Source organism: Poecilia formosa, unplaced genomic scaffold (genome assembly GCF_000485575.1).
Source record: "Poecilia formosa unplaced genomic scaffold, Poecilia_formosa-5.1.2 Scaffold191, whole genome shotgun sequence".
In the NCBI taxonomy this organism is placed as follows: domain Eukaryota; kingdom Metazoa; phylum Chordata; class Actinopteri; order Cyprinodontiformes; family Poeciliidae; genus Poecilia; species Poecilia formosa.
This window is the reverse complement of record NW_006800130.1, coordinates 358970-370580: the sequence shown is the minus strand read 5'-3', so window position 1 is coordinate 370580 and position 11611 is coordinate 358970. Positions and strand designations below refer to the sequence as shown.

Genomic DNA, 11611 nt, shown 5'->3' with positions numbered 1-11611 from the left:
GATGACACTTACCAGTTTCACTTCGTATCTTAAATTGCATTTTCTTTTGTTTTGCGATCGACATTCACATTTTGCGTCATGCTTTTCACAGATAAACATGACACCTTCAGGTGTCTGGAAATTGTATTAGAAGCTTCCCAATATATGGCATCATCATCTGGGTTTTCTAAAAAAAATGGCTTAGTAATCTTCATTATGTACACATTTAATTTTTGAAGGAAGCACTAACGGATAGAATAGGTTTTAGATTTATTTTGGTAACTATCTGGACATTTTTTCCACAGGAGTGGGTTTGTTTGGATTTAAGAAATGGATGGCCGGTGGTGTGTGTCGCAGCAAGGCCCGCTTAGATGGAAAGACCGTCCTGATCACCGGAGCCAACACTGGAATCGGCAAAGAGACCGCCGTTGACCTGGCCAGAAGAGGTTAATATTTTACCTTGGTGTTAAATATTGTGAGAAAGACACGGTTCTGTTTAATCTTACGGCTTGTGCTTTTGTGTGACAGGTGCGAGGGTAATCCTGGCCTGCAGAGACATGGACAGAGCTAACAATGCTGCAGAGTACGTTAAAAAGACGAGTGGAAATGACAACGTTGTTGTCAAAAAGTTGGACTTGGCTTCCCTGCAGTCGGTGCGTCTGCTCGCAAAAGACATTTCAGCAAGTGAAAAGCGTCTGGATGTTCTCATCAATAATGCAGGTGGCTAACGGCTCAAACCTGACTCTTGATCATGGGTGTTTCATGTTCAACAGCTGTCAGATGTTTCTGTGGTTAAGTAAATAAACCAATGTTCTTATCTTTAGGGATTATGAGCTGCCCACAATGGAAAACTGAAGATGGGTTTGATATGCAGTTTGGTGTGAATCATCTTGGCCATTTCCTTCTGACAAACTGCCTCTTGGATCTCCTAAAGCAGTCAGCACCAAGCCGCATTGTCAATGTTTCCAGTTTAGCACATGAAAGAGGTGAAGTTCTTTTCTCCTATTTGCTCTGCTGTGAAATCTTTCAATGGTTCTTTTATGTCTTACGTCTTTGCTGTTCTTTAAACAAGAATGTCCTGTCTTTGTTTCACAGGCCAAATCAACTTTGATGATATAAATCAAGAGAAAAACTATCATCCTTGGAGAAGTTACTCTCAAAGTAAACTCGCCAATATCCTCTTTACAAGGGAGCTGAGTAAAAGGTTACAAGGTACTAAGCTCTTTTTCGAATTACTTTAACAATAATGTATTTTCAGATTCTTGTTCCAGCATACAGATATCAACATATATTGCAAAGATGGTTTAAAATCTATAAAATAAATTCCTATAATATAATCCTGTAATATCATCTCCCTATAAATCCAAATTTTACTTTTTCTATTAAGTAGCAAGAAATGCTACATTATTATTATTATTTATTATTATTATTATTATTATTATTATTATTATTATTATTATCGTTTATTTAGTTGCTCTTTGATGCAATTGGCCAATCGCATCAAAGAGCACCCACTGTACTGTCAGTTTTCTAAGTTAAAAAGACCAACATAAACTGCTAATCTGCATTCCAAATGAGACCTACATTGTTCCCTTAGAACTCATAGTCGTCCCATTTCCATTTGTCAGTTTCTCTCCCTTTTTGTTTTTTTTTGTGAACTTTGAAGAGAGTGCTGGGGTCTGGATAAAGAGTCCATGGATCTAGATTACGATAATTTAACAGAGTTTACCCTCTAAAACTTAATATTTACATTAACAGCTGTTAAATAGATAAAACCTGAGAGACACATCCCAGGTAACTATTAGCCACATCACAAAGAGCAACAGCAGTCACAGCACCTTGTCTCTTAATTTAAAATCTATAAAGAATTCCAAAGAGGATGTGGATGTTTTCATGTGTGCCCCAGAACATAAACTGTTTAAAACCCTGGAACATTAAAGGATTTACTCCATCTTTCCTCACAGACGGCTCTAAACGAACATCAGTGATTTGAAATGTGTTTTATTACATTTATGGCAGCAGTCTTTTAAACTGACTTAACTTACAATGAATAAAAAAGTAAGAAAATGTGAAAAGCTCAACACCATCCGTCCATAAAATTCCATATAAATGTTTTAACTTGTTGATCTGTTGTTAATGGCCCCAGGACAATACCCTGGTTTACGGAAAAGCTTTCTGTACTTAATTTGCACCTTTATTTGTAAAAAAAAAAAAAAAAAAAAGAATAAATAAAAAAAGTTATATCTTTCAGCTGTCTATAGCCACCCTCTAACTTAAGAAAATAGACACAACATACCTTTGTTGTGCTTAAAGCTTCTTGGCTCTCCAATATTGAATATTAAGAGAAATTTGCCTCTGTATCATATCAGAATTATATAACAGGGAAGTCATGTAATGCTAACTTAAAAAAATAATAATAAAATAACACAAATATTTAATTGACATTTATTTTTTTGGACCTGTTTTTGGTCCAGTAAATTAACAAAATCTTGTTTTGTTCGCCCTCTGAATAATAGTTATGAGTGTGAGGTATAAAATATGTAATTTAAGATTGATTTTAAGTTTTTCCAGGCTTCTTTACAAGGGTAAATGCATCGAGGTCATCAAGTCTTACATTGTGTCTTTATTTAGGTACTGGAGTAACAACGTACAGCCTCCACCCTGGAGTTATTCGCACCGAGCTTGCCCGACACTTCATGCCCACCATACCCCTGTGGAAGAAAGTGTTATACAAACCATTCAGCTTCTTCATTAAGAATCCCACAGAGGGCGCACAAACCACTATCTACTGTGCAGTGGAGAAAAGCCTGGAAAATGAGAGTGGATTGTACTACAGGTCAGTCACTCATCATCTTTAGTTCAACTATCAGTGCCAATATTGCAGCGTCTGATTTAATGGGAATTTATCAAATAATGTGAATTCAATTCAGCATCAGAACAAGACTGATTTTGCTGACTGACTGGTCTTATTTTATGCTTTTAGTGGTGCTTTTTGCATCATCTTGAAGTAAGTACGATCGAGATCGTTACAATCTAACATTAAAAATTTCATCTGGATATGTGTTTTTATGTGCTTTATGTGTTTTTATATTATGTTTAGCAGCATATTACATGTATTGAAAATTCAATAAAACCTAAAATAAATTCACTAAGATATCTAAAAAAAAGTACTTGCTTTAGAATTTGATCAGTTGTAAAGTTTTCGGTCTGCCAAATGTCCTGATCAGCAGTGCTTTTAATCAAGCACAGCAAACAGCAGCAATAACCTTCATTACGAATTAGGAGCCTTGTCATGATGAATTTCACTCAGCATTCATGCTGCTTTTAACTCTGTTTTGCTCTCTGCTGACTCCCGAGGGATATTTGCACCTTTTCAGGTTGCTGCTTTATGATCACCATCAAATGTGGTGACATTGTCTGTCATCCAAGCTGTGCTTTCTAGGCCATGTACAATGGGTGCAGCAGAGCTTTCTTAGCAGCTTAGCACAAAATAACTGCTTGCTGAGTTGATGAGAGCATAGCTGTGGGCTGGAAAACCAAAGCAATTATCTGCAACGCATTTAAAGAACTTGTAAAGGTGAAGCACATTACAGAGGTGGTTGATAAGTACCTATAAAGAAAAGCTCTTTCACAATATGCAGATATTGTAGAAGTAGGTGCATCAACATCAATGTAAAAGAAAAAAAGACTAAGTAGGGAAGATACAATTTTAAAAGTGATTTCTCATTTTCTTGCCTTTCTAAGGCCAGTTTACCATATTAGTTCATATGCAAACATGGCATATGATATATAGAATTTATGAAAAGTATTCCTTTTCAAAACGCATTATGTTAACTATTTAACACTTAAATTTAAGGTGTTTATTCAGCTTTTATGTAACTAATGTAGTACAGTTTTTTTTTTGTTTTTAATAATAATAATAATAAAAAGAAAATAAGTGTTCCTGTATCTGTTTTACTCTTCTACCCTTTAATAAAACCCAGTTCAACCAGTTCCCTTTAAAGGTCAAATTATCACTAACTAGAGTTCACCTGTGAGTAATTTAGTCTCGATATAAATGCAGCCGTTTGGTGAATTTCTTAGCTTTGTTAGTGAACATCAGTGAAAAACAGTTTCATTAAAATCAAGGTATGCTGCAAACAGGTCAGTGGAGTTTAATGTGGAAAGAGCTTGGCGCAACTGCAGACCGCCTATTCACCTAAACCATGAGTCTGCAACTCTAGCTGGACTGAGTGCAAAATGGCTCTTTGGATGTAAAGTTTGCAGACCCATGACCTAAACTGACAAGTATTGAAAACCTTGTAGACTTGCTAAAAAGACAAGCTGCTGTATTTGCAGTGGAAGGTGATTCTACAAAGTACTGAGTGAGGAGGAGGAAATACGTATCCATGCCACAATTTTATTACTAAAAAATATTAGGCATTTTTCATTCCTCTTCACTGCTTTGTGTTCGTCTATCGCATAAGGCCCAGTAACTGCACTGATACTAGTAGTCGTGTGGTAAAAATACTTCAGCAATGCAATAAAATGTAAAACATATAATATAATAACCACTATTTCTACTATACAATAGGCATTTGCTTTTATTAATTAAACTTAACACTCTTGCTGTTCATTAATGGCTGTTTAGTAATTAAGTATTTGTCTCCATCTTTCTCTTTGCAAATTTAAAAGGGCCCCAACTCCTCATTAACTTGTTTTGATCCCCACTGTCTATAAATCTAATAAACTCAATGATGTTCTTAATGGAGCAAACACAAAGAAAATATTGACTGGATCTTGGATTGTGAGGAGGAAAGAAAAAACTATCCTGCAGACAATGATAAATTTACTTATTAAATTTACAACGTCTCTTTACCAAGAGGTGGCTGAATGACCATCATTATCTTGGACAAATATTGCCTTGTTACCCTGTAAATTACCGCTTGGTTGCCAGCTACTTTCATTTATTGCCGAATGATTAACTTACTCATGCGTACTTGTGTGAATCAAGTCATGTGTTTAACATCCAATTCCTTCCCTGATTACTGCAGCGACTGTGCCCGTAAAGCTACCGCCCCTCAGGGACGTGATGATGAAGCTGCCAAGAAGCTGTGGGATCTGAGCGCCTCCATGGTGGGTCTGACACAGTCCGAGTGACGCACATGACGGTGGCGATGGCTGTCGTCGTCTTCACGGCACTAAACGCATCGCAAAGCCACCCCGATAATGCACCGGCAGTCTTTCTGGCGAGCAACAGCGTGACTTTTAACAAATAAAGTCGGCAAGCAAAACACAGTAATTCACGTTTGATAGACATTTATTTAGAATGTACAACAAACTACTTGCAAAAATACTATCTATTCAGCTATGTTGTGTTTTCTCTGTTTAAAAAGTAGCACTGCTTCACAGATAAGTTACATGGAAGCTGCACGATCCTTAAATTGTCATTAAATGACATTTCACCAGTGTCTGCGTGGACTGGGAGCTTATATATTATCCGCTTTTACATGAAAAAAACATTTAAGACATGAGCTTTCATGAGACTTTTTTTTTTTTTAACACTGCTAACGTTGACATTTTTTATGAGCATTAAATTGTCAAACTTTATAGCCTACTGTCTTGCCTATAAGGCATAATGTTGATTAATATCATGTTCACTCATTCTTTGTCTTTATTTTGTTTTATGTCAAATGAATAATGTAGACATTGCTAAAGGGTAGTTCAATATTTTTGAAGTGAGATTCTGCTGAGCAGTAAATGTCTTTACTACACCTTTACAAAGTCAAAATTCATCCTAAGTCAACTAAGCCGAGATCCATAATGTCACAAACAACTCCAATCTCAAAAATATTATGAGAGTTTATGAAAACTCTATTTAATAACCCTTAATCTGTCACCATGTTTGTAATGAAATGATATATACAGAGAAGTCAATGATTATTTACAAGGAAAATGAAGGCAGTATATGTGGTGCGCCACCAATGACCCTCCTGTGTGAAACGCATGCTAAAAATATAGGAATTAATAGGTTCTGACCAGAGTAACTCTCTTATGAAGAGATGGGGGGAAAAAAAGCCTTTTAAGAATTTTTTTTTTTTTTTAACTAGACATCTTGTTTCCATATGAAAAGCACTGAGTGGTAGAAAACTAACAAACATCACCCTGAACACCCTGCTCTCACTCTGAAATACAGTGGCATCATGTTTTATGAAGGCTTTTCTTCAATAAGTTATGGAAATCTGGTCAGGCATTACAATTTTAATTTAATTTTTTATAATACAATTGTTTAATTTTAATCCTAGGTTTTCATCACAAATTTATTTTACTCACAAGAGTTTTGTAATATATCCACAACGACTGGAAATTCTTCACGTTAGCCATAAGTGTTTCACAAAGGAAGACCATTTGTGGCACACAACCTCCAGCTTTGATTTATTATTATTATTATTATTATTATTGTTTATTTGTAAATTAACATTAGCATGTTTGTAAATAACTGCCCAATGCAAACTTAATGACAGCTTAAAAGTTGCTAAAATGTCACTGGCATAAAATTGCTATGACATTCTATCGATTTGAGTTATTTAATGACACCTGCTTTGATCATGGCTTCTCTTGAGATTACAATTGAACTTCAATGGAATCTAATAATCTGGATTTGTACTTAATAAAGACAAAGAGAATTATCACCTTCAGGTAAGAAAATAATTACTATCCCTTTAACAGAATATCACTTCAGAAATTCAATAGGACTATCCTTATAAATTCATGAACATAAATGAATTGCCTTCATATAATAAATATATCTGTTCATTTGTCTTTTTTTTTATTTCTTTCGCTTGAAGGCACTTTTTTACAAAATTGCTACAAACAGTCAGGTTTCATCCCATTCAAAGCTACATCTCAGAGAAGTGAATCTCTCCTGTATCTTTTTCCAGAGAAATGATCATTTCCATATGCAGAAAGTTTACCCAAGTGGCCTGCTGGCTACAAAATGAACCCTGCTATGTTTCTCACAAATTATATGATCATGTTAAAGAGCATTTGGCAAAAAGAGGGTACCATGTATTCACATTTACATTCAAAAGTAATACATACACAGGGAATGTTGTAAAGATAATCCTTAATCTGGGTGTAACTCAGGAAAGAAATCTATCTATATTGCTTAGATTCAATATATATTCATGTAGATTTATTTGTTTTAAATTATACATTATTCAACATCTAGTTAGCTGTATGTACACACAGCTGAACCTATGGATGTACTTCCTGCCATTATAGGGTGCTTTTGTTTCTACTACCACAGTATTTGCTGCATTAACATCATACCTAACTAATGTGGAGGCTCCTCAAAATCATAAAGCTGTTTCATCTGTTCCACTTGCATAGAGTGCCTTCTAACAAGTTTCTTCTTTGACTTGAGACCTCCTGTCTTTGGTGTGTTTGGTGCTACTGGGGCTATAGATTTAATACCTGCTAGAAGGGGTGAAGAGGGCTTGTTACTGGCCCCAATGTCAGGAATGGGTGGATTTGGGTTAACATTGAGAGGGGGCAGCTGGCCGGGCCTAGTGTGGGAGATGTAGTCCAATAGTAGTGTGCCAGAGCCTCTCCTCTCCAGGAGGCCAGGCGGACGCCTTCGTGCCGTGCTTGGAGAGGACGTGCTCGCATTGCTGTCAAGAGATTCTCTAGAACTGGTGAGCATGGCGAGTGGAGAAGTGTTTAGCTTCCTTCGCTCCACTGGGACTTTAGGAGAGTCTAACATGGCAGAGTCTGAGTACAGCTGCGAGTCTGAGTCATAGTGATCATTTCCCAGACGTCTCCTGTGCAACGTGTCTCTGAGGCTGACTTGTCCACTGCTGAAGCTGCTGCCGTTCTCCTGCTCCGTGGGCACGGTACTGCGGCGAGCCAGCGGCTGGTGCTGTCCGAGAGATCTTTCGTATGACGGCTTAGATGTTGGCGGCACTGATAACGAGGTTGTCATTTTGCACGGCTGGTCCCCCACCAGTGGGAAAAGGCTTTCCTTCTCATCCATGCTGCTCTGCCGGGACAAAGCGGATCGCTTATTCAGAGAGAGTCCATTCACTCCAGCAACAACATCTTCATCAGAGCTGGCTTTCTTACTCTCCTCATGTGCAGCAGCTGCAGCAAGGACAGAGGGAGCAATCAGGCCCCAGGGTTCTGATTGCAGCCGCTTCAGCTGAGGCAAACGCGCTCGCTTCGGGTTTGCAGGCCGGCGAGTTGGAGATGTGGGTCCATTTGTGAGCTTTGATGCTGTGACAGAAGTTTTTATTTTTGTCTGGAAACTGAAGACTGTGTTTTGTTGCTCTTGCTCAGATGTGGAAGATGCGGTGACGTTGACGTTGGAGGGAGAGGCGCAGTATTCTGGAGATGACCTCTCGATCAACTCTGGAGATGGCGGCACATTTAGATACTGTTTGGTAGTTTTAGTGCCGGATGGTGACTTGTCTGTAGTGATGATGATTACTTCCTTTCCTTTAGCTTTGCATGCATCCAAAAGTAACTTTAATGTCTCCTTGTCGTCCGCATTGATGGCATAGACCAGAGCCGAGGCCCCACTCCTGTCCTCCAGACTGGGATCAGCGCCGTTGCTTAGCAGATGATCCACCACCTCGTGCCCAGCCCTATGGATGCAGGCATGCATTAGGGCTGTCCTGCCCGCCTTGTCCTGTATGTTTGGGTCTGCTTGGTTGTCCAGCAGATATTTGACAAGCTTTGACTTTGTCACACTTTGCTGGTCGGAGTGTGTCGACATGCAGGCCACCATGAGGGGCGTCTCTCCACGTTCATTGCTTTCATTGATGTATGCACCTCCTTCCAACAGGAGCCTGGTGAGTCGTAATCTTTTGAGCCACACTGCCTTCAGGAGAGAGTTTCCATCTGTGCGCAGCTCCAAAATGTCTGCCATATCCCCAATCTGCTGCAGGTCCTCTCAGTGTTGAACTCACAGCTCACAGACCTTTGAAGAAAGTGTGGAATTAGTTCAGCATTCAACATTTTCCAAAATTTAGAAGATAGGATTCACAGGGCTATCCGTGAAAATATCTGTGTGACCAAGCTGTGTGCAAATCTGAGTTAACCCTTAATCAGTAGTGATTCTTAGAAGAATGGTATGCAGATTCCTTAAAAAACAATGAGCTCTTTAATCAAAACTGACTCTGAAGCTGCAAAAAAATAAAAAATAAATTACTTCATAAATTACTACTGACAGTCACAGTCACTTTATACCAATTCTGTTCTTTATTAAACTGACATGTAAAATAAGTATCAAAAAAACCTGTTGGGAGTAACGGAGTTTTTAATGTCCTGGCTGCTTCCCCAAGACTTTGCCACCCTGGGCAATAAGCCATACCACCTGTATAAAAAAGTTTCCTTTAACTGTAATTATCAAATACGATGAAAGACAGATCTACTATAAAAATAGTCCATCCAAAAACCATTGTCTGTTCACTGACTTACCTTGCCCATATTTAAATACCTTATGTATGAATTTAGTATGCTTTTGTGTGTATTTACGTAAATTACAGCCAAAGCAAATTACCTCACATTCTCAAAGACTGGGAATGTTTGTGTCATGCAGATTGTGGGGAAGAAATGTCAACTTCTAAAAGCTGGTGGTAATTTTGGAGCAGGAGAAGAAGTAAAAGATGGCATACAGTAAAATGGTACAGGTATGCCCCAGAAAGTAGGGTTGTTCCTTTTTACGCTAAACACTTAGTGTCAAAATTGGGCTTATATTTTTCCATTTTTGTACAGATACAATAACAATCACAGAGCATATCTGTGATTCAAGTCATGTGTTTGTGGAATGTTCTGAGATTTTTCACGTGCAGAGATATAACTGTATTTGTTAACATACAATCCAAATGAATCCATTAAAGTGATGCACAATTCCTCTGATAATCACAATCAACAGCATCATTCTAGTTTTAAAATTACATCTTGATTCCTTTAGTCGGAGTTTGTTCTTTATGTTTCTAGGAATGTGTTCACTTCCATGCCTGTACTTCTCTGTGACTTTAAATAGCTCGAAAGTAAAAAAATAAATAAAAAAATGTTCTCTTTATCTTTAAAAATAAACTTCACCTGTTGTGTTTGTGATGAGGGAGAGAACAATTGTATCCTAAGGCAGATATAGGTGCCAACATCTGCTTGGCTCGAAATGCATGTTTGCACTTTCTATGTGTTTAGTACGACTGTGTTTAGTATGACCATCTTTGTGCAGAAACAAAGCAAAATGATACAAAAAAAAAGATAGAAATTGAATTACTTCAACTTCCCTGTTTGTTTATTTAGTGCTTACCTACATTTTCACAACCAGTAGGTGGCAGTCTGATATAACATGAAAATCATAAATATAAGTTAATAATATCAAATCTGTTGTAGTAGATGTATTCTTTAGGGTAAATAACAAATCAGACAAAAGCCTCTTTTATATAACATGTAGCTTTTCCATGCACTGAGGAGGAGAACAAGGTGACACAACCTGTTAGAGTTCCAAACACAACTGATCCATGATCGGGTTGTTTAATTTTGTTTAAAAACATTCAAAACTGATATTTTATCAGTAAAACAGATTGCCCTCTATTACCATAACCTGTATACAAAAGCAGATATGTTTAAATTAATCGTATTTCTAGTGAGTCATACGTGTATAAGACACTGTAATTTAGCGTCACGTTTTTATATCTAAATTTAAAAACAGCAGCACAGCATTAAATGATGTTTAATGCCAGCAAACAGTCTGAGTCGTCGCGATGAACTTGGCAAGAAAGACGCGCTTTGTTATAACCTGAAACAGATTGGATAATCTTCTGTTAAAATATGCAAATGGGCTATATTTAAATTATATTGCAAATAATAAGCTGTGTTTATGAGGAATATATCTGTATTTATTTATTTATTTTTTTCATGGAATGTGAGTCTTGTTTGCCAGTCACCCCGCCTCGACGCAAGACAAGGACATAAAGTTCACAAACCTTCATTCGCGATCATTTCTGCAATTGAACAATCTCAGGGACCAACTTCATGCGCTTACCTGCTCAGAGAAGAGTCTCTCCATGTCCAAAGTGTCCGGTGCCATCTGAGAGGGATTATACATGGAGGGGCAAATGACTGATTCAAAACACAAAGTTTGTTGCGGTATCCTTTATTTTTCCAGCCGCGGCAGCTCCCATCGATGCGTCCTAGTTTAGGTTACAGTGCGCCGTCCCTCTCTGTCACCATGAGCACATGATGACGAGCTGTGTGGCTTTTTGTTACGGAGGCGCGCTACATCAGTCCAATGGGGTGTATTCCTTTCACTGCGCACTCAGGGATCACAACCTGGAGATGCGGAGGGTTATAAATAACTTAGTTTCTTGCTTGTTGAATGAAACGTGTTGTCTCTTGACGTCAGAGTCTCCCGAAATAAACTGCGTCTGATGAAAAACCTATGTCCTGATCTTTACATCTTCAGGACGCAAACAAAAAAAAAAAAACGAGCGCCACCTCCTATTGACATTGCGATTGCTTCGCATGTATTTATTTACGATTATACCAGAGGGAACACTGAAGAATGGAAGTAGCAGAAAAGCGTTTTGGGCGGCTTATGATAAAAACAAGTGAACCTTTTATTATGAATTCATCTGCT

General features: G+C 37.8%; 2 protein-coding genes across 2 annotated transcripts in view; one reads left to right on the top strand and one right to left on the bottom strand.

Moving 5' to 3' along the window:
• The window catches only part of LOC103147847 (retinol dehydrogenase 11-like), a 7091-nt gene extending 1061 nt beyond the window's left edge, over nucleotides 1-6030 (top strand). The window contains exons 3-8 of the mRNA XM_016678806.1: nucleotides 285-425; nucleotides 508-699; nucleotides 804-965; nucleotides 1075-1191; nucleotides 2611-2815; nucleotides 5013-6030. Of these exons, the coding sequence (XP_016534292.1) occupies nucleotides 285-425; nucleotides 508-699; nucleotides 804-965; nucleotides 1075-1191; nucleotides 2611-2815; nucleotides 5013-5118 (923 nt within the window). The 3' untranslated portion in view covers nucleotides 5119-6030. The remainder of the gene's footprint in view (nucleotides 1-284; nucleotides 426-507; nucleotides 700-803; nucleotides 966-1074; nucleotides 1192-2610; nucleotides 2816-5012) is intronic.
• Nucleotides 6031-6047: 17 nt separating this feature from the next.
• On the bottom strand, nucleotides 6048-11535 carry ankrd34c (ankyrin repeat domain 34C). The gene is made up of 2 exons (XM_007566390.2): nucleotides 11018-11535; nucleotides 6048-8938 (listed from the first exon to the last, which is right to left on the bottom strand). Exon 2 carries the CDS (start codon nucleotides 8885-8887, stop codon nucleotides 7295-7297), a length of 1593 nt encoding a protein of 530 aa, XP_007566452.1. The 5' UTR covers nucleotides 8888-8938; nucleotides 11018-11535; the 3' UTR covers nucleotides 6048-7294.
• Nucleotides 11536-11611: the final 76 nt, after the last annotated feature.

Excerpts from the sequence above, each read along its gene's own strand:
- ankrd34c (XM_007566390.2), bottom strand. The coding sequence starts at position 8,887 with ATGGCAGACATTTTGGAGCTGCGCACAGATGGAAACTCTCTCCTGAAG.